Below are 23,931 nucleotides of genomic sequence, written 5' to 3' on the forward strand. Positions count from 1 at the left end.
TATGTAATGACTTAGGAGGAAAAATCTGGAAACTCAAGTCAACTTCACTGTGCTGTATACTTATGTGGATCACAGATATGGACAAAGGCAACAGCAGAAGGGAAAAGAGATGGAAAGCTCAGGGATTAGACATACCGTTTATCCAAATTTGTTAGCGATAATTCACATTCTTTGGAAAACTGAAAGCAAGTTGGAAGCACTTATGGTGGTTAAATTAGGAATGTTTCATTATGTTAGATACTAGCCCAGTGCAAGTAAAGTATCACTTGAGACTGGAAGGGTATGGATCTGCAAACTACTAGAGGAAGAATGCATTACCAACAACTTTCCTCATAACTATTCTGAATCTTTGCTTGTTTTCGTCTTTCAACTTTCCTCTTCCTACTCGTCAGTTCAGTTTTTCCTGACAATCTTTCTTTCCCATGATGTACACAGAAAACAAGTAATTCACATCCTTGATCTTATCTTCATTTGCTTTGCTAACTTACCTGCACTTTCTGTGATATTCATCAACTTTATTGTGTCACAATAAACACTGGTCTATTAATAACACACAGGGGAAGCTGACCTGCACAGCTGCCTTATCTTACACTTTTGTGAAGCACCTAGCCCACCTAGCACTAAAGGACAGTGATATTGCAGTAAAGATTAATCAAATCTTGGTCTCTGACCAGCAACTGAAACCATATGTAACTGATGAGGATCCTTCCTGGTGCTTAGTTTTCAATCCGTTGTGATCACTCTGTCTATACTAATATCAACAAAATGGATAGAATGAAAACGATCCCAAAATTAATTAAGGTTCCTGCAAGGTCTTATAAGTTCCTTTTACACTGCTCAGCAGCAGAAAGGAGACATTAAGCAGTCTTAGTGCTGCCCAAAGACACTGTCCAGCTACTGGGGATTCCTAAGAATACCCGTTTTCTTTGCTCACTTCAGTCATCTCTGCAGGACTGTAATATCTAAGATAGATAAAAGATTTTGCAGGATGAAGGTCAATAAGGGATCAAGTAATACAATTTCACCTGGAAGGTGGATGGGTAAAAGAGAATGACTACACATGCTCCTACCCATATAGACTACAAGGTGAACACATTTTGTTTCATACAACATAATTCAGATGGGAGTAGGTCTTGATAGTTCAGTCTCAGAAGCAGCTTCATTGGTGCTTACATCTCCTCATACGCCAAAATAGAATAACTATGGGATGCAAACACATTATTAATCAGCTTTCATTACTACATAGATGGCTTGTTTAATCTTCTTTCTTAGCTAGCTGAGTTTATTTTTACTCATGCTCCTAAAAATAGATACATAAATACATCATCATTAAGCTTGAAGATGGCAACAGTACTGGAAAATTAAAGCATACAGGGGAAAGTTCAGTCTATTATGAGTATCTGAAACAAGAGGTCAGTAGGTTAGGACAGAGGTTCTGGTCACCTCAGATATAAAAGATACAGAGCAGCAGCTGTAATTGACTCTGAATTAAATTTAGAAAGTTAAAAACCACACACGGTCTTAGAAGCTAACTTACATTCCAGTCCAGTGAAGTCACATCCTTATTGCTGGGGACATCATGTCCTCCTTCTCTTATACAGTGCCTCAAAACTAGTTGAGTGGAACCACTGTTGCTGTTCTCATTGAGATTCCATATTCTGGCTGTTGAGTCTCCAGATCTACAAAAGCAATTGCAAAGAGATGAAAACTTCTCTTGGTGGCAACCCAGCAAACAAAGTAAAAAACCTCAGTTTCTGTTTTTAACTGAGAGAACATCACAAACTTACAGATGTGACTCTTCCATTCTGCACTTCCTGCACTCCCTACATTGCAAATATTGTTAAATAAGTAAATAGTTATTAATATGATCTATATGGTCTATCATCTAAATCTACAGCATAACATCATTCACTTTATTCAAAAAATAGTTGTACATTTGCTTGCTACCTACATTTTTGCACTTCATACACATAACCATCACAGAGATGGTCTTGAGGAACTTAACCAACATAAAGGCAGCCCTTTGCACAAAGTCTGTGTCCACATGCCTCCTACAAAAATGCTGCACAGCCACATTAACTTCCTAGTGGCAGACAGAGCCCCTAGTGCTCCCCAGAGGGGCAGAATGCAGCATCACCATCTGCAGAGGTGCAATGTCACCTAGAAGCTGCCTTAGGGAAGGGGACCTCTAACACTGTGACGAAGGTACTACAGTGCCTGCTTCCTGGCCCTGCCTGAGGATTTTCATCTGCTTCATAGACAGAATGTTTTCTAGGAAGATATTTTCACTGCAGACCGAAACCCTGATGTTGTCTAGAAAATGCCGTGAGGAGAAAGTGAGAAGTTGATCATAATCTGTTCAAAAATTATACAGTTATTTTCACTGTGCACAGATCTTCCTTCCAATGAGAAATGTCTCTGACGTCAGAAATCAATTTCCAGCAGGGTGGAAGAGATCATGTTTTCTGGTTTACTGGGATTTGCCTCTTGCCCTACCCAGCCCCCTCTACTCTTTTCAAACAATCAATAACAGCAACAAAAACCAAAGCAACTCAGTACGATGGATTTCTTGCTGTGTCCAGAGGGTAATTTTAATTTCCCTGCAGTAAGCAGAAACCTGGAGCAGAATTAGAATCTCTCCTATATTTCCTATAATTGATACAATCAAAATTAAATGTTGTTGTTGATGTACTTGATGTTAACTTTTCCTTTCTTTTAATTAATGACTAGGACTTACTTTCCATTACATGAGCAAGGAGAAAAGGTATTTATTCGAAGACAAAAATCCTGAGATCCCTTTTTGCTTTGATAACCCATGTTTTTTTCCTATTACAAGAGGATTCTGTATTTTCTCCTGGTCTATTAATGAAGCATTTTAATTGTTCATATGAAAAATACCAAGCCAATTTTGAACACTTCATACTTTTCAAGTACAAATAACTAATTAAGCAACAAACTAGATGGACTGATTTTTTGCATATTCCTATATTAACAGTATAGCCAGATTTTACACAAACAATATTTCAACTGTACAAGAAAAATCCTCTTTGCCTGTATCAGTGTCTCTGAGGTCTGTTGGGTCACTGCATGCCTGGGGAATGTGCCCCCCATCTCCTCACAGCCCTTTGTGTCAAGCTGAGATGTGATCCCTGGCCAGGGCTTTGTCACAAGCTACTGCCATTCTTTGGCTACTATGCAGCCATTCTTTAATTGTTGGCAGACATCTTTCATGTCACTGATTATGAAATAATTTGAATCAAGACAATTTTTGTCATCATACGAAACTCTGAATGTAATACAGTTCTTACTTCTTCAGAGGTGTAGAAAACCGAACAATTTTGTATGTATTGGCGGTAAAGTTCATGAAGTTAAACACAAGGCTCAGAAGATAAGGGGCATTTTTAGCTGCAGTAATTTACAATAGTGGGACTGTAAGTCTTTCATAGGCTTAGGTTACTGGTTAACATGCTAAGTAGGAAATTCCTTCAGTGCTGGCTTCTACACTGCATAAGATTCCTGGCCAATTCTGCCCTTATTGTAATAATCCAGTTTGCTATTGGACCCTCTGAATAAAATACTCAGCCACTTGGCTATCAAACACAATATCCTATTTGCTATTTCTAAAAGGGTTATGGCTTTGTTTTCCAACAGTTTTATTTAGTCAGTTTGCCGGCTGTGCTTGGGCAATCTTATTTTCCAGTATTTTAATTTTGTTTTTCCATTTTCTTCTTCCTAAGGCTACATAAGCTATTATGTGTCCCTGCAGAGAGGCTTTATAAGCCTACCAGTGTGTGGCAGGGGTATTTGTGTGTCTTCCCCTTTGTTGCTGGGGACAAAAAAAAAAAAGTAAAAAGAAAAAAAAAAAGAAAAAAAAAAGTATTATATGTTCTGGAAAGTATTCTGATTTCTGTTGAATGATTCAGTGAACCCTACCTTATTAGAGAACCATAGTTCAAGCACAATTCAGAAAGATATTTAATCTCCTTAGCCCACAGAAGCATTTCGATCTGCATGATAAAGCAGCTCATTCCAACATGCGAGTCATGAACACTTGAGTAATAGGTGTACTGTTCTGCACTGCTGAAGAATACTGCCAAATTTTAGGAAGGCTTAGTTCTGAAAGCGTTTTACTTCATGCCCTTCAGCCCTTGTGTAATCATGAATCAAAGTGGAAGAATGCTTGCAGAATTTTATCTGTGACATATAAAATCCCTATTCCACAGCAGCCAGCAAAGAGGTTAAAATAGCAGCAGCAGTGTGTAAAGGAATCTGCATGATTATTGAATTTTGGTGGTTCTAATCTTCAGGTACAGTCTTACAATTATGGTTATTTTGATGTACAATATTGCTACATGTCTTTAACACTTCTGGCTGAAACAGGTTGGGTTTTTTATTTTATTTTAAAATAGATTATCAAAAGCATAAAGGGAAAGAACCTCCTCCACTTAATTTACACACCTAACTTTTCGTTAATAAAACAAGTCCCTTAGAGTAAATGCTTAAGTTTCCTATGGAGTCAGCAAAGGCAATTGCCTCAGAGGTATCCAGAGGGAGAAGCCAAGTGCCTAAGCTCTATGGGGAAACTTAATGTCTGTCTCACTGAGTCAGCAATATTGTTCCCCACAATGGATTATTCAAATAAAACTCACCTAATAGCTGACCCGGTTGCATTAGCAGATTTGATATAACAAAGAAATTGGCCCCAATGAAGTCAATTGCTAATGATTAAGCACTTAAAATTAAAAGAATTAGCACCTGGTGCTATCTAGGGGAGTTTGCAATCCATTCCTTCACAGTGATAATTCAAAAGGATTTTTCAGGAGGGTAATTCACAGTAGGTACTAAACAACTGATGTGAGGAACACAGTAACTCAAAGCATTATGTAAAACCCAGAGATGAAAGTTGAAATTGGCACAGAAACTCTCTTGCTTCTTCCATACATAGCTATAATCAAAAGATCTTATGGACAACAGCTTTATGGCTAATTATTATGCTGACTACAGTGAGCGAATATGCACACAAAGCTCTGCAAGACACAAAGTTCCCTTGTGTGAAATAGGCTGGTATAGGTCAGCAAAGATAAGCCAAGAAACTTACTGCTGTGTTTTGGGAATAAGGCCAGGTTCTTCTGCTTCACAGCCATGAGAATTACTTAAAGGGCATGGCTGGATGTAACAGAACAGAGCATGCTCTTGGAAACAGCAGCTAAATGTCCAGTTAGAAGCAGCCTAAATTCAACTAGAAAAGCTTTAGGAGTTCAAGGCTCCAGCAACCTTGACATTCACAGTCTACTTCAGTACTGGGAAATTCAAATAAGTTCAGGAACACTCTGGGTCACTGGACCATGATCAGCCAGCAAGCTGATAGATTGATTACTCCTGGCCAGAACTTGGGCTGTTTGAATTGGCACTCTCTGATGGGGCCATTAATGTGTATTGTTGCACACAGGGTCTTGATGATCCCACTGAAAAACTCCCGGGCATAGGGAACACAGACATAATCCCAATGTGAAGCTTGTGGGCAGCCGCCCTATTTGGCAGCCAGGATGGTTTGCTAGCACAGACACAGGCCATACCGTGCCAGTTGGCCTCAATGCCCAGGAATATTCCCAGGCATGCTTAGTTTACTAATGCGGATGTAGCTGTTTCTGCACTACCCATGGCACACAACCATCTGTAATGATTTACGTGCGCCATAAAATTAAAATACGTTGAAAGAAATTTCAAGGAAGAAATCAGTCTTTGAAGAGAAGGACAGCTGGATTTTAAGAGCAAAACTGGAATCATGGAATGGCCAAATCTTGACATTTTCCTATGCACGTATTTATTATTTTTTTAACTTCTGAAAACACTGTACACAATTATTTATTTTGGAATGCTCATTTCCTTCCCAAGGTGCAATTAATCCTCCTAGAAAACCACACATATGTACTTTACTGCTTCTTCTTGCAACATCCAAGTGTTCTCATAAGTATCTGGTGACAGTCATCTCTTTGGTAGCCTTTACTAGTATCACCAGTCTCCTGATCCTCCATTTCCACAGTAATGGGAATGATGGAGAATGAAGGGTAGCTGCAGAAGGTATTTCTTCTTACTGTTTGAGCAGAGAAATTCCTGTCTCCACACTTATTTTTTAAACAGCCCTTTGCCAAGTCCAGAAAGAACACATTTCTGTGCTAACCAGTGCCAGTAGCTGGGACATCAAATACACAGCTTTCTTTGTATCTGTGGGGTACTCACTAAATCTGGAAACCAATGCTGTAATTCCCTTATGGAGCTTGTTTCAGATCAGGTTTTGAATCTGCATTATTCTTCTAGTGCTCTGAAGATTATATCAGGTCGCTTTCTAAACTGGCACTAATTGTTAGATTAATTACCTGTATAACTTAAGGTTTGCAGAAAACACTTTGCCATGAATTGAAATTCAATTGTTCTATGCGCAGTATAAACAGAATGAATGCACTATTTCACTTACTTAATAGTTAGGGTTTTTATATGTCTTTTTTAAGGAGAAAACAGATGGGTACAATCAAGCAGATGGGAAGACAGAAGAAAAGTAAGGACTGGGCAGCACAGTATGGCTATTATAGAACCTAACAATTCAGTGCTCTCATATCAGTCTAACTGTAGGTTTTTTTTTTTTAAGCAATACTTTGTAAAGGACAAATGGAACTGCAGCATGCTTAAGACCTCGGGGAATTTCTCCCCTATTTTTATTTGCTACCATAATATATAGTTTATCTGTAGATGATAACATGCAGCACTACTATACTAGACATCTCCAATATTTCTCTGTACAATGGCATCATCAATCAGCTCTTTTCCTGCCATTCCACTTTTCCTGTGCATTTTATGCTTTTTCCATCACGTAAGCTTCATAAGGCACTCATTTCTGCATTATCTGAGAGCTAACAGAATTCACTTACAAATGGGCTAAAATCTGATCAAGGTGTGTATGAGTTTGAGATATTTGCATTTTCAATGCACTGCCATTAGTCTGCATGAGACACAGTACTTGACTGCACTTTCTGCCTATGTGTGTATCTATATGCTTCCAGAATGAATAGCAAAGCCTACAAATAAGGACTTACTACTCTGAAGGGCAAAGTCTACCTGAAAGGATAGTGAGAAGGTATTCCTTTATCTATATATATTGTTATCTATTCCTCTATCTCATCTAACTAATGGTTCCGATTACTGTCCTCCAGCTTCAGTGGAGACTGTGCAAGATACCATCCATCAAGCTCAGAAAGCATTGATTTAGGTTAGATACAAGGAAAAAATCTTTTACAGTGATGGTGGTGAGACATTGGGACAGGTTACCTAGTGCTGTGGTGGATGCCCCACCCCTGGAGACCTTCAAGGTGAGACACTGGAACAGGCCTTGGGCAACCTGATCTATCTGTGGTGTCCCTTCTCATTGCAGGGGAGCTGGACTGGATGGCCCTCAGAGGTCCCTTCCAACACTAAGGATGCTATGATTCTATGATCATTGCCCTGGGGTCTCTGCTTTATCCAGATACCAGTGCTCAGTGCTCTGCAGTAAAATTAAATACTCACTGGCTACTCAGTCACTGTTTAAACTCTGCACACAAGGACTGTGAAATAGAGCTCATCTGTGTAGCATGGAAAGCACCATGCATTCCGTGCATTAAGTCAACAAAGATCTCATAAGAAGACAATTCTGATGAGTTAGCAAAAAGTTGGAAAAAAAGACCTTCCTCTCCCATGTACATGCTCAGATTTTGTCAGGTAAGTTCCAGTGATGAAGACCCATTTTTCTCCTCTAACTTGCATCAGTTTTCCTCCACGTTCCCAGTTGACTTTCTAAAATTTAGCTGTTGTTTTAAGTTAAATTTAAAGCACAAGCAAACACAGATTCTAACAGTGTCTGTGCACAGCTCCTGGGTTATGTTTACATTAGTGTTTCAGTTTGGATCAAAATCTTCTTTTCTAAGTCAATCTGTTTGCCCTGCTTACCATGCTTTGTCATGGCTGAGCGGCATCAGAGAACTCAAATTAGATGATTTTATCAATGAAATTGAAACAAAACATGCCCTCAAAGCATTTATGATGGGCACGTCAGACATAGCCAGTTTCCTTCTGAAGTACCCCTTCCTGATACAAACAGTGGTGGCATAGGACTCTCAAACAATAGTTTTGCTTTCCAGAACTACTACTGTTTGCGCTGGACCACGCTAATGAAGACACGGCTAAAGAGAACTCTGTTTTATAATCCCCATACTTTTTAAAATAAAACTTGGATGAAAAAGCTTTCTGAGATCCCAGTGTGCACCATTAGCTAAGACAAGCAGGAACTGATTGCACGAACTTCTAACAGTCTGAGAATTATCCAGTTATTCTAAAAACCTTTACAAATTTTGTTTGCATTCAGAGCCACAGAATGCACATTTTGATTGTTCAAATGCTTCATATTCTGCATCACCTTACTATCACTTGACTCCTACATATGTGCAGTACTGTTGAAAAAGACAGTTGCAGGCTGAAAAAATCAGTAAGGAGATTACCGACTGGTCTCTACTATCTGCTCTCAAGTTCTTGCATCTCTAAATTGACTCTAATTGCAGCAGCTGTTTCCAGTCATGGCCTTACCCAGATGCTAGCAGGTCACTGACAGGGTTCCAGGCACAGATGAACACCTCTGATTCATGGCCCCGAAGGACTGTTGCTTTGTTAGGAGGAATTTCAACATCCCCGTCAATTTCCATTGGCTTTGAATGATTATCTGTAAAGAGAAATATCAGAATAAGTAGTCTGCAAGATCATGTTAGCTCTGCATTAAAAACAGCTGGTTACCTGCGGCCTAAGCCTTAAAAGCAATGTATATTTAATGTTCTGTGTTATGTCACTGGTCATGCTGCTGTTTTCTTTTCTATGGTGATTCAAAGTTATGATATTTCCTCAAAATATAGAGCTTTCTAAAACATCCTGTATGAAGTATGTAGCTTTAGATATAAATAAATAATTAGTGTTCATTTCAGTACAGATTTTCTTGAAGATGGCTTAATTTAAATCAACCTAAGGATTTACTGAAGTAGGAGATTGCTAGATATGAGAAAAGATTTATGCTCTTTTAAAAAAGCAGCATCAGCTTCTTAGACAGTATCCAGTTAGAAGTGTGAGGGGCTACTCAGATGTAGGATATATGTAGTATGGACCTAATTTCCCAAGTACAGCAGGGAAACAGTGAGCAATTCTCTTCATATGGGTACCACGATACTTGCAAAAGGGACCAGCTGATGCATAGATATACTTAATCCACATACTGTGATTCTGGGGTTGTTCAGACTGCAGTCTAAGCAACTTTGGTTTTGTAAACCTTTTTTATTTCCTTAAGGGAAAAAAAAAAAAAAAAGAAAAGCGTTTTAAACAATGAATTTCTCTTAGTGGCAGCATTTCATACCAATTTGCATAGTGAATAATATTTTCACTCCAGATTCTCATTGCGTCAGTACGCATCGCAAACTGCGCTTCCTGGCTGCAACATGAGATGAGAATGAGACACCAATCAAGGGCAGGTAACACACTGGAACAACAGGCAGCAGATGTCATGTACAGAACCGCAACCCATTTCAGAGAAAGCACATCCAAGAGCAGAGAGCTGGCAGGCTGGTGGAGAGGCAGCCTTGTGTTATCTCATCAATGCCTTGGCCAGCTGAACTGCTCTGATTGATCAAAATCCAAGTTCTCAATCTGGGTTAAGTCTTTTAGTTAGTCATTCTTTAATCACATACGGAGATCCATAGGTTCACAAGTGGAATAATTATGCTCCTTTATTGCCACATGTTTATGGCATTTAGAATCAGCCATCTGTCCTGATACTCATGCTCTGTTGAGCTATTGCCCACTGACTGGCAAAACAGACTGTGATGTTACACAACTGCCATCAGAAGGAAGATCTCCAGATTTCTACCCTCAACCATGCTTTCAAGTACCCTGTTTTGTGCTAATCTATGCTGACGCAAGTAAGTAGCACTTTCCTTAGAATTTCATAGAATGGCTTAGGTTGGAGGGGATCTTGATCATCATCTAGTTCCAACTCTCTACCATGGACTGGAGTGCTAACCACTAGATCTTGCTGCCCAGGACCCCATCCAACCTGGCTTTGAGCGCCTCCAGGGATGGGGCACCACAGCTTCTCTGTGCAGCTATCCAGTGCCTCACCGTCCTCTGGGCAAAGAATTTCCTCCTAACATCTAACCTAAATCTCCCCTCCACTAGACTGAAGTTCTCATTTGTCCTGTCACTCTCAGACTATGTCAAAACTTGATCCTCATCCTGCCTGTAAGCTCCCTTCAAGTACTGGAAGACCGCCATGATGTTTACTCGGAGCCTTTTCTTCTCCAAGCTAAACAAGCCCAACTTTCTCTAAGCTTTCTTCATAGGAGAGGTGCTCCAGCCCTCTGATCATCTTTGTGGCCCTCTTGGCCACATTAGGGCAAAGAATGGGTGGACAATCCCTGGCTTGAAAGCAGCTTTACTCCAGGGTCTTAAACTTGTGAGGTACTACCAGAGCAAGACCAGCAGATTTTTAAAAGTATTTTTTGTTTGTACATGGTCAGATGGAGAAATCTAGACATGCACTGAATGTTATTAATTCTTCTGCAAAAAGAACAAACTTGTGACCCCTCAATCAAGTGATACTTGTGTTAGTACATGTAAGACTGAGTGGCCTTTGGAAACAATGAAATACCCACACAATTATTTTCTATTGTTTTCTGCCAGCAATTTTGACACTACAGCTTTGATGGTTTCAAAAAAAGGAGGGAAAGATGAGAAATCTTTCAGAAATTGTTTCCAAATGTTCATTCTGTATGCCTTTTCTTCCTGTTTTTCATCACGTAATTAAGTAGTGATGCTAAAGAATGTTCATATTTAAAAGATTACTCTTTACAATACATAAAATGCCCCACTGAATAAACAGAATGAATGAACATGTTGCTTCAGGCTCTTTTCAGATAGACATGATTAAGTTGTACTGAGTGCAACAGACCCCTTCAAAAGTGAATAACTTAGTTTGCATACTGGAGAACTGTGCTTAAATGTTAATACAAACTGTTTTGTAAAGGCCATCTATGGTTAAGACTACATTATATTCTAATGTTTTTCCTCAAACATATTAAAAACACAAAATCACTGGAAAGTTAATATTCCCTGCCCCCCAAATTATGTTTATTTTAAAAAAAAAAAGTAATTTTAACACACCAATGAGTAATTTCAACTCTTTTTTCCCCATTAAATTAAAGCAAAAATAATGTATTTTTAAGCTCTTACCAGTGCTAACCCTGACTTTTCACAGGAAATGATTTTTGAGTTAAATATTTGACAGGCCATTCAATGAAGCTGTTCTTTATGGCTGTAGCTACAATAAAGGAGCTAGGCTGAGTGTTTTTTTTTCCAGAGACTTATTTTTCTTAAACCCAACCCAATCCTTGCAAATATAATGATAATAACAACAGTAAAAAATATTTGAGTTGGAAAACAATCCAACGCCAATTCTTCTAAACTAATTTTTAAAGTGACTCAAACCAGAAAACATCACTCAGGAAGCAGCAAAAGAAGGCAGCAATTTTAGCAATTTCCTTTACTTACTTATTTTAAATCTGCATCTCAAACTGTTGTTAAGTTTTTTTTCTGTGTTTCTCTTTCTTAAATTATGACTAAGGAAAAGCACACTACCCCAAACCATCCCCATATATGCCAGTTCTGTCAAATCCAACAACAATGGAAATTATTTTTCAGGAATTCTCTCCAATCTTTTCTATCAAAGTAGGTCTCCCAGGTTTCACCTTACTCATTTTATGTCCCATCCTAAACATCTTCTGATCTGAATGTCTTGTCTTAATCTAAGCTATTGCCATATCTTTCATCTTAGTCTGTCCTAGACTGAACACTCTCTGAACACAGTGGCAAGGGTGAAGGCTGGATACACAGGATGCAATATTGCTGGATGCAATAAACTGCCAGTTAGATCTGTTATTTCTAATGGTAACTACTGAGAGAGATCTCTTGCAGTCTGATCAAGGGTGAGAGTGTCAGCTTGGCAGATCTGTATGTATCTCCCAAGTATAATCCTCAGCCTGCAGTTGTCGATACCTTGCTGATATCCTCTGAATGATTCCAACAGAAAGGTTATAGTCCTCCCAGAGCAAGGGAGGTGCACAAAGAGCCATCTGTCTCTGTATTTGTCAGCAGCTTCTCCCTAAACTCTCCTTCTCCTTAAATTGCAGACCTCACCTCTTTGCTCAGGATGATGAACTGGCGCAAGAACAGCTGCCAATGAAGTGTGCCAGCTGGCCAGGTACTCCTAGAAGACCTCCTGTCCTCCTACTGCCATGCCTCTGTTAGCCTATCTGCCTTGCAGGTTCTTAGTCCTGTTCACGCTTTGAAATTTCAGCGGACAACACCAAAGTTATCTTCTTGAATCCTGCTCCATGCAGATATTGGATGAGATTAGGCCATACATGACTTTTCTACCTCAATACTCACAAACATTCACGAAACTACTTCTATTAAAAACCACTGTAAGAACTATTACTTTTAATAATATGATGACGGATCTGAGAGATTGAGCTTTATAGAGTAGTCACACATCTGAACTGATGTGAAAGGCTCTTATTTTTAACACAATAGCATGCATGTTTCTTCAGATCAGAGGAAGTAAGCCTGAGAAGTTCTGCATTTGTGATGACCTGATATTTGGTTTTCTACTTTCAGAATTGTTTACTGAGATGGAAGGATATTCTCCAAAACTTTTTACCAATGATCAGAACGAAAGAGTCAACAACAACAACAAAAAGTCAGCGGTAGATAAATTTGCAAGTGCTTTCATTTCTGTTCGTACCACTTCATATATGAAATAAGTTCAACTTCAAAACAAAGGATCAGTTGGAAGTAAAATATTAACATTTCTCACAGACCTAAAAACAGGTAACAGTTTGGAATTTTTTAGAACTTTTGACATCCCTTTCTCATAAGAAAAATGTATTTTAAATCATCTCAGTATTACCGGGAGAAACCATTCTGTCTAACTGGAATTCCCTGAAGAAAAATCTGGTTTGAAAGCATTTTTCTCACTGACCCAGAGAGGACTCTATTCAAGTCAAAGAGAAGACAGAGACTGATAAAGGCATCTATGCTGCAGAACAAAGAAAATCTGTTGCATGACAACAGTCCTGACCTGTTTCTTGTCCAAAACAAAGAGCTCTTGGGATTTCCTACAAAACCTGCCATGCATGTTCCTCTAGAATTTCTTTTGAAATACATAATGTATTGAGGTTTCATTTCAGATGTTAGCCAATGCCCTAATATGGTTTGCACACAGAAACCAAAACCATTAATCACATCCGCTCAACAGTGCTAGTGCAGCCATCAAGATTTAGTTACGCTCACAGGAATATGCACCTATCTTTAGATGTATAAGCCATGAGCTCAGTCTCTCTCTGTAATCAGTAAATAAAGGTGAATTTGGAGCTCTTAGGGACTGACTGTTCCCACAGTCTACAGGAGGTAAGACCTTCACATTGATACTTGCTCGTGTGACTAAGAATGTAGTTTTAAGTAAAAAAGCAAGGAATTCTCTCCTCTGTGCCTTCAAAACAAATTCACTGCTTCCAAACTGCTAGGAATGGTTTCTGGCTCATACAAATTTCTATCCAGCACCTGACCATTTTGTACAGGAATGGATAGGCCAAACTGCGCCAAGGACCATAGCAGTAAGGCACGTAGTTAGTGCTCAGTGCTGTGCTCTGGTTGTGCTTTAATTATACAGATTTGGCCTCCAGGTCCCAGCTTCTCAACCCACATCCCCTCAGCTTAGCCAAAATGATCAACTGCAGCTGCAGCTTCTCTGAACTTTCATCATATGTATTAAAGCACCTGTAAGGCCGATAATATTAGTGAAATCTACAGATAGTCTGCTCCAAGGAAATTGCATACAGCTCCATTTCATGACACTGGGTTCATCTTGCAGTTCTGAAGATCTTGCAATTTGAAGTTTTTGCATTCTAAGACAGAATCGGTAAAACATGGTATTGTGAGAGAAAATGTAGTGTCTAGTCAGAAACCTTTCTAGAATTACCCTATCCTCTTGAAATTATCCCCCTCAGTTTTACCATCTTACAGACACCAACAAAGCACATGAGGATCATTCAAAATCTAATCTACTCCAGCAGTGGAAAGCAGCTGCACAGGTTGGCTTACTTATTGCATGTGCCCCATTCTCCTCTCCATTCACAGTGGCTTCTCCGTTCTTTGGTGTGTTCTGCTGGGAAACAGCAGTCGTCGTTGTTCCCGCTGTTGCTGCCGTTGCTGCTGCTGCTGCTGCTGCACTGGCTTGTTGCTGAGCTAGTTTCTCTCTGAATGCTTGCTGCCGGGTCTGTACAACATCAGGCATCACTGCGTCTATCAGAGACAGTGACTCTATTGGCCTGCCATCAAATACTGTACCATCCTGCAAAGAAAATGAGCCAAAGTAAAATTGCAAGCTCAGGATCTTCAGCACTGAGGCTGGCTAAGAGGCAACGTTATAAAGAAACAAAACTGGGTTGTGTGAGGATATTGTTTAGTGAAAGTATCATTTGTTCAAAATTTACAGAAGAATCAGGCAGCTAAACTCTTTACAGTAAAGACTCGAAAATATGATGTTGTGAAAATATATTGTCTGAATTATGACAGAAAGTTTACTTTATTTAGCAGTTTGAAAAGAAAAGGATAATGGCTAAAGTCATGACTGAGCCAAACAGACTTGGGTTGAATGGTTTGTGTTCCTGCACTTGCAGAAGCATATGAATGGAAGCAGTAGATGAATAATGAACCTCAGACAAAATAAGATGTATATGCAAATTCACTGTTTCTTTATACCACATTCATCCATTCATCAGCCCAGCAGCACCGGTTGTAGCTGATTATACAGGACTGCTTCACCACTATTTTCCCTTTTTTCCTCTAGTTTCATTAACAATAGTTACAGATTTCATTTTGATTTCTGTAAATTAGGCTTCAGGTTTAACAAGCAATTGAGTTAACTTTCAAGGGCTATTTTTTAAGACTTAATACAGACTCGGGTCAACAACTGCTTTATCTACTTAGCTCTGCTTCACTTTCGCTTTCCTATTACCTTAAATACAGGTTTTAGAAAGGTTTTAGATGGCTCTATATAGAGGCACTTTACCGATCTTCTGCAAACTCCATTTAATTCTTTGAAATAAATAACACACAACAATTAAAGATTTGGGTTTTAGGAATAAGTGATAAGTTTTGGATATGGACAGATGAAGCAGTTGGGAAACTATCATTTTCAAAAGATACCAATAGCTGGTAATGAAAAATAACAGCCTGGCTTTCAAGTCTGCTTCTGTTGGACTGTCCTTTGTATTATACCTTACAATTACCTTATTAAAGTATTACATATTTGTTTCCTCATGGAGAAGAAAACAGAGGAAAGAGTCATTAGAAAAGACACATATAATACCTCTTTCTCCTCAACATTTTTTGATGTAAATGTCTCTGTAGACATTTATTTGAATCCTGGCTCAAGTCCTTGCTACAACATGAAAAACAAACGTTTGCCAATGGATTTTGGCATCCTACATTTTTAACTATAAAAATGCTCACTGGGATATTTTCATGACTGTCTTTACACAAATCAAAAACAATACTTCAATTTTATACACACTAATTTATAAACTAGTGATTACTCATCACTTTGAAGTAATTCACACGGTATATCTGTAGCCACTGCTGGCACACAGACTTGAAGAAGAGCGGCTTTTGTTTTGCAGCACAGTACTTCTAGCTATATAATCAAGCAGAACTGAACCACTTGGAGAGCAAAACAAATCACAGCAGAGACAACACACATATTTTTAGATTACTCTCTCACAAGAAATTAATTCTGAAGCTGGATTCACAGGAATAGGACCTTACACCTTTCACACAACCTGAATTTATAGGTGCTGTTCATGGTGAATATTTCTAACTGTGTAGCTCTAGTATGAGGCACAAGGCCAAATGTTAAGTAGCAGCAAATTGAGAGAGATTCCTCACATTGGTTTGTTATTACAACTGCATCAAAGTGCAGCTTGGCATGAATGTCAAATGTCACTGCCCCAATTAAAAAACACATATACAACTCTTAAGCATGGTACTGGGTCATAAAAAGAAAACCATACAGACTGTTAAAGATAAAACCAAATGGATTTCCAAACCATACAGTACGAACACAGCCTTTTCTCTATTTTATATTCCTTTGTTCTCACCCACGTTGTTCACATATGACATTCAGCTATAGAGGAAAAAGCAATAGCTTTTTACGCATTAATATTAATACAGATCTCTGACAAATACAGCTATCTGTGGTAAATATTTTGTAATGCAGCACTTGCTCATCCGTCATGCTCCACTCCCCCTTGAAGTATTGCGCCTTTAAGGTTGGCAGGGCAGAAACACTGGCTTTTCCTACATGCCCTCTTTGTTTCCCCTTGCAGCTCAGTGAGAACAGAGACACTTTGTGGCTGCTCGCACAATGCACACAGACAACCACTGACCCAGCCAGGATGAGAATTTACACACACTTGTTTTGGCATATCTGTGATGGGATGGTGCTCAGCCTCCATATGATCTGAGCCAAAGCCACTGAAATCAGAAGAATCTCTCCAAACTCTCCTGCAAACAGAAGCACCAGGTTCTAATGGACAGCACAGACTGAAGTTTTAACCTACGCTGCAAACTTTTCCTGTCAAACTCTGCTGTTACCTTAAAAGCACAACACTGTAAACACAGACCCACCATCTTGTTTGCTGCAGGAATCTCTGCACCCACTCTGTTGCCGTGGGTAGTGGAAATACTGTAAAACCCTCATAAGCCAAAGAGGTGGCTTCAGCGCCACAGCCAAAAGTAAAATGTGTACCACAGGGCTCCCTGGCTGCCTTCTGGGTGGGGCAAAACAGGGTGAGCAACAAAAGGAAACTGCATCAACGCAAGGTAAGGACGGATGGCTGGTGTTTTTGAGATGCATTCTGTGGTGAGCTCCAGCATGGTGGCTGGCAGTGCCCAGGAGGGGTGTGAGAGAGGTGGTGGGATTACTTACTTCGTTGATGCTGATCTCAGCCTCCACATACTGGAGCCCTTTCTGGAGGATGGAGATGAGTGCAGCAGGTGGCACTAGTGTTCCGTTGATGTTGGACTGACTGATGTGGCTCTCGATACCAAACGTGAAGGCCGAGTGGGAGAAACCTGAGAGCAGGAAAAGGAAGACATGACATGAAATCTAAATGCACCAGCCAGATACACCTTCATGGTCTAAAAATAATTCTGCTTCAAGATGCAAAAGACACTGCAGCATAACTGGGGGAAGGCTGCTGCAGAGGCTAAGGAGAGCTGTGCCAATGGCCCCGCAGCCGTTTGTGCACAGCCCTGTACATCTCATGGGCAGCAAGCATCACTCTGAAACACGTATGCACACACAGGAGAGTTATTATGGGAATGGGCCAGCTGAAAACAAAAACACAAACATGAAGAATATGAGTCACCACTAGGGCACGTTCAGCTGACAATAAAAATAACTCAGGTCTTTATTTTCTTGTCTACGTTCTTGTGTCAGTGCTTCCTGAAGCTGAGCACTTACACCCCCGCCAGCACCACACAACACCAGGGCACGGGCGCAGCTCACACAGGGGAGCCGTGTGCTTATGCAAGGGAGAAGTTTAAAATCCACATTTATTGCTGAGTGTAATATGACACGCAGAGCACTGCCATTAAGCATGAATCAACAGAATGGCCGCTCCTGCAAACCTATCTTCTGAAAGTGAACAGCAGCAGCAAAAGTAATTAATTGGGATCTGTCACACAGCGGATGATGAGCCAATTCGACGGCCCTCCCTTCAGCCCAATGCTTTTCTCTTCACCATTTCATTTTCTTTCTCTTTGCCATTCCATGTTTGTCACTGTCCTAGAAATAACTGGTCGCGACGCTGTAAATTGAAGTGTTTTTGTGGATGAATACTGAGGCTCTGCAGCCGAGTGGCTGGGAGGGCTGCTGGGCTCTTCTATCTGGCCTAGAGGCTGCAGACCCACAGCCCAGACAGTGGTGGGGGAAGGGGAGCACAGGATGTAGATATAACTGTAGGAACCCATTTATCACCACACTGTCTCCAGAGCATTAATCTAACATTAAAAGCCTTGGGGAAACCACCCATGCGCTGTCTCAAACAGGAAGAATCCCAGCAGTCTCCGCTGACCAGACAAGAGGAAAAAGAAAAAAAAAAGAAGAAAAAAGAAAGCAGTTCTCAAATGAAAATACTTCCGTTAAATATAGCTTTGTCTCTTCCCCTTGTCAACAGTGGTTTCATTTATAGTTTTGTCCGTTAAGGGATTTCCCCTCTGTCATTGCAATGTCCGATTGTGTGTGGGCTGGCGGACAGGATTTTGGGCTCGCTCCACAGCACTACTTTCTTTCCCTTTCTCAAACTGTTTTCAAGACTGCAACCAGCTCAATTACTGTCATAGACAGATAGCAAAAACAAGCTTAGAAACAGAATGCCTCCCACACTTGAAAACCAAGGTATGCATTTCTCTGTGATTCTCTTCCCCTGCACACTTCATTTTGCCACTGCTTTTCTTCTCCTCCAGCCTCTATCCTTTCCTTTCCCTATCACACTTCCCTTCCTTCGTACACCTTCATTTTTAGGAGTGTTTAAGACACCTTCTAAAAAGTGTCAGGTCAACCCAGAAGAATTATTACGTGTAACCACAAGCATGAAAACAAAGCATAGAGAAAATAACACCTGAAAATCAGCAGAATCATTTATCTAATCCCTGGTCCCCCTTCACCCTGTCTCACTCTTTATATCCTGGTCTAGTTTACGAGCTGCTGTATCCAAAATAGATCTGCAGGGCAGTGTCTTTGCCTTGCTATTTGTTTTGCAGAACAGCCAAGCACATTGCTGGGTACCATGATCAGGAGGAAGTCAAACACTCAGCACACACAGCTTGAGTCAGAGAGACCTGGGGTTTGATCTCTGAACACTGAAATCTCTATGTACATATAAATATAGGGCATGCGATTAATCAGGTCCCACTAAGTGTATATTTATGTGGATTTAAATTAAACAACAGTAATAACACATTCTTGAAAAGCAGTGGACTTTAAAAAGCATGACAGATTAATCAGCCAATCTACTTAAAAATGCGTCAGACGCAGATAATTGAACTGTTGTCCAGAAGCACTGAAGTTCCCTACTAAAAGAGACAGCAGCTTGTTTGTGAGCTGGCAGCTCAAGACTTTGTAAAGCGGTCTCTGATTCGATCAGAGGGCAGACAGAATAAAAATGGCCAACGATTAACATCCATAGAATATGGAAAAAAACGGAAGACTTACTGTGGATCTACAGCAGCCTTAATTTTAACTACGACTTCATTACTGCATATGGTATCCTGCAGACCTTTTTGCTGACTGCTGTCACATTTCATTTCAAGTCCTATTGTTGCCAGCAGACAGGTTAACATGGCATACAAGTAACCTCTCTGGCCAGTACTGAGCTGCCAAGTCCTTGAAGTGCAAGACCTCTCACCTGACTGCGGGTGAGAAAAGGAACCTCTCAGCACAAAACACAGCCGTGTTACTGAAATGAATCCTTTCATTTGACTGTTCCTCTCCATGACAAGTAACTATTACCAAAGCACCCCTGAGATGACCAAACAAAAAACTCCCGGATATGCTGTCACTGAATAGAAATCTCACTCATGGATCTCCAGCAGCTGAGACAGATGTTCCCAAATCGTAGCTGGTAAGTTCCAAATAATGAAAATCAAGAGTGAAACTACTTAAGTGGGTGCTGCTGGACACTGTGTTCCTCAGCCCTCTTGGAAAAAAATCCTGATGTACAACAGTATTTAAAAGAAAAACAAAGCAACAACCACCCAACCAAGCTATAGCTAGTCATCTCATGATTTCTTAAACATTACTATAGGATTTACATAACATATGGAAGTACACTGACTTTAAAGGTTGCACACACAGTGAAGAAAATTCTGAATGAAGCTGTACCCACGTCAGGTTTTTGGTAACACTGAAATATCATTAGAGCTTTGCTTTTATAGTTAACAGATGTCATCAGTTCTCTTTAGGGCTCTGTGAGTACATGGAATTATATAGCTATGTTGCAGCTCTTTATAGTTCAGTCACATAAAAAGGTGATCTTTACTAAACAAAGGCAAGTTTCTTTTAAATGCTAGCTATTTAAACACTTGTGTTACAAATGTTAACTTGGCCCTCCTTCTGAAGTTCATGAAACCACATGAGGCAGCGCAAAGCCAGGAAGCCAGCACACCACCCCCTCAATGACTGTGCAGGCTGTCAAGGCAGTCAGGGAGGGAGAACAGCGGGAGAACGTGCTCTGCAAATGGCAGTTTTAGGGAAGGATGTGACCGGGATGGTATGCCATTCTGGCAGACCAAAACTCAAAATGCTGCAGTAGCAGTGAAATGAAAGAAGTGCTTTGCAAATCTGTGTCCATATGCATCACTTCTTTAAATTCTGTCAGCCCAGTGATTGTAGTAATCACTCTCTATAAGACATTAATTTATACCCAAATAACACCAGTAAGTGGTGTCTTACTGTAACAAAACCTTTGAGGATGCATGCTATGTGACTCAGAGCTTTTAAGGCTGCGTAGACAGACACGAAAGGCCACAAGGAGAGACCGTGGCCACATGCTGGAACTGGTTTTGCACCACTGAGCAGGACAGTCACTTGTGCAGTGACATGACTAGTGCCCCAAATGGCATCTTTCAGCAGCCTTGAGAGAATGGCTGCCAGGTGTTTCCCACCTCAACCTAGAGAAAAGATGGGAAAACACAAGCCATCCAACTATCTACAGTGTGTAAAAGTAGAATCATACATGAAAAAAAAACAACAAATGAACAGTGGATTAACTGCAGGACTTCGTATGATCACCTGGAAAGGCAGTATCTATCTCTGGGATAGCAGGAAAAATTTTGCAGAGCATACAAGCATTGAATGATGTATGAAAATGCATAATGAATGCAGAGAAAAAAAAGTGAAATGAATCTTACCTAACAAAAATTGCTATGCAAGTGTTTTTGACTTGAAAAGTGAGCGAAACTCATCATTTAGAGATTCACTTGCATTTATACTGACAGTGATAAAGGATCCTGGTACTGCGCTGCATCTCTTCCCACATCGAGGTGCCTGTATACACCATCAACAGTACTACACAGTCCTTTGGGAATTGTTCCCCTAGGCAGCGCCAAAAATGCATATGTAGGGCTGTTTTGCAAAATTTCACTGACAGATTTTGCTGCAACTGCAAAAATAGAAATAATAGAGGTTTCTGTTTTTGGTTTTTTTTTTTTTCCCCTTGGCTGCTCCTTTTTCAGTTAAAAATGGCCTCCCTGACAGACAGTATTTGCCACTGATTTTTTGTTTAATGAACATAATGCTGTTCTTTGCACACTGATTGATCTGCAAGCTACGCAACCTTAGCTGTTTGCAATATGCTTGGCTCACAGCTGCAATGACTGGCAAATGCAGGCATAGGAAACAGAGATAGCTGGGATGCCATGCAGCCCAAAGAAAGCCCTGTAGCCCTGTCTCCCCTGGAGACATGCCTCACCTGGCCTGAGTTAAGCATTCCTTCTTTTAAGCACACAAATGGGGTGCTGCTGAGTATTCCCTGCGCTACTTGATCTAGCAATCACAGATCTATTTGACTGACATTCCCTAAGTGCTCCCTTCATTTTCAGATTCCCTTATCGCTGTAAAGAGCAGTCTTGTTTAAACTTAAAGTGCAATTACTATGGCACCTACTGTTACGTTTGTGCAGGTGAGCAGACTGACAAAGAAGGGTCTGTGGATGCAACGTCTTTTGACACACTTCTGTCTTAGCCAGTTACTCAGGAATGAGTAGCAACAGCTAAGCCGTCTACTGAGTACCACAGAAGTCTTCTGTTTATGAACTATTTTTTTAATTTATCCTAGTAAGTTTACTTAATATACTGTTCAATTTTTTTAAACACATTCTGTCTCTAAGTTGTTTGCAAATTATTCAGTTTAATTATTCATACTATGTGATTCTTCATACTACGTGAAACATTTGTTACCACAGAACGAAACAGAGAATAAATAATTACGAACATCAAACTGTCTGTGACGCACATCTCAGACATCTCTACGAGGAACCGAGTAGAAGCAATAACCCATTCTTACAAATCTTTTAATAACTCATGCCCAGTGTGGTCTTCAGTCCAGGAAAATAGTGAGATCTCATATGGAGATCTGTGCCATTTCCTTTAATGACTTTTCCTATTTCTTTCCTTCAGGCAGTCCAGACAGGTTTTCAAAATGTAGTGACTCCAGGTTCATTTTCCCGAAGTCACTAAATTAATGATGTTATCACCTTAAGAGATGGATGTCAACTCCTTTTTCCGTAATAATTTAGCTACCTCCAGGTGCACTGTTAAATAATCAGCACATCATATTTCATTGATTTCTCTAATACTGTGTTGTCTTCCTTTATGGAATTTCCAAATATTATGTCTTCCAATTCTTATCTTGATGTAACACACTGTTCTCTTATAAAGTATTTGGCAGGTACAGGGTACAAAAATAAGGAAGGTTGTACCAATGATTAAAACTTCTGGCTTGGTAACTTCTGGTTTTGCAACTGCTATAATGCGATTCACTGGCAATCTCATTCTTCTGATGGCACGAGTGCTTGTTTTCATAAGGTATTCCTGTGACTGGCATTAGTGCTCATACTTCTACTGATGTAAAATACATGCAAGGATGGGACACATCTAAGAGCTGACTGCAGCTGTACAGGCTGCAGGGAAAGCAAGATGGCCATGAATGGGGTTAAGAAAGTCAGTTCTATCGCCATAAATGGGCATAAGTGCAAAACTCCCGGGAGATTCAGACACATCGAGCAGAAGCATTCCACAGCATAATGACTTAAAAGTATATTGCACATAGAAGGAGAGGATGTCCACACAGTCCCATTGGCAGCCGGACCATCACACCAAACCCAAGTAACTCCAATGCTTGCTGAGCTTGCCAAAGAAACCAGATGCAAACAGTGGAAAAAGATCATCCAACATTTGACATCTGGGTCTTGGGAATGCCATCTGAGCTGGAAGGCAAGAAAGGAAGAATGGAGCAATGTGGTGACCTGAAATAAATCAGAACCACACCACTGCAGTTTAAAGAAATTCCACTAAAGAAAAGTGAAACAGAGCTACTAACAAAATAATATCCTCCAAATAGTAATGTATGAACAAAACAATGAAATTAAGGCTTTTGAAGGTCTAGATTTGTTAATATGGGGAAGCAAAGAAAACATATCCCTGAGTCCATGAAGGTTCATGCAAGAACAGAACTTCTGGCTGAAAACCACAAGCAAACAATTTGACTTGGAACAACTTTATTTTCTTGATCCTGAACATAACACATGCTAGCTGAGCTCCTGAAGTAACTTAAACCATTTCTAGACCATTGCTCAAGAGAACCTAATGATGTTCTTTGCTACACTTGACTGCAGCTGCCATTTTGCAATGGAGGAATTTCCTTTCTACTGTGATACACTGAGTGTGAATTACGATCAGACGAACGCATGAATCCACACAATTTCTTCTTACATTTCTGTCTAAATGTAATTATACAGACACTGTATTGGGCTTACATGGCAAGGTTTGGTAAGCATGAAGGCTGCAGTGTGAATTCCATGAGCGGAGCCCACCAGTGCCCCATATCAGAGCTGCAACTGTTCCAAAGGGGCCCTTTGCTACCAGAGCTGCAGAGGGAGAGTAAAGTGGATGGAGAGAAGGTGGTTTAGTTTGCTCGTAGCTCCCACTGCTCTAGTCCGTTAGTAACAGGCAATACGTCACAATTAA

The 23,931-nt window shown here is 40.1% G+C and overlaps 1 protein-coding gene across 3 annotated transcripts in view; it reads right to left on the reverse strand.

Annotated features, from left to right (window-relative positions):
• The window catches only part of TBL1X (transducin beta like 1 X-linked), a 182,174-nt gene that overhangs the window by 11,917 nt on the left and 146,326 nt on the right, over positions 1–23,931 (reverse strand). For all 3 annotated transcript variants that reach the window (XM_015886828.2, XM_015886836.2, XM_015886818.2), the window contains 4 exons: positions 17,111–17,256; positions 14,224–14,473; positions 8,614–8,746; positions 1,538–1,679 (listed from right to left, as the gene is read on the reverse strand). In XM_015886828.2, coding sequence (XP_015742314.1) covers positions 1,538–1,679; positions 8,614–8,746; positions 14,224–14,473; positions 17,111–17,256 — 671 coding nt within the window. The remainder of the gene's footprint in view (positions 1–1,537; positions 1,680–8,613; positions 8,747–14,223; positions 14,474–17,110; positions 17,257–23,931) is intronic.

The sequence above is a fragment of the Coturnix japonica genome, chromosome 1, assembly GCF_001577835.2.
Source record: "Coturnix japonica isolate 7356 chromosome 1, Coturnix japonica 2.1, whole genome shotgun sequence".
NCBI lineage: Eukaryota > Metazoa > Chordata > Aves > Galliformes > Phasianidae > Coturnix > Coturnix japonica.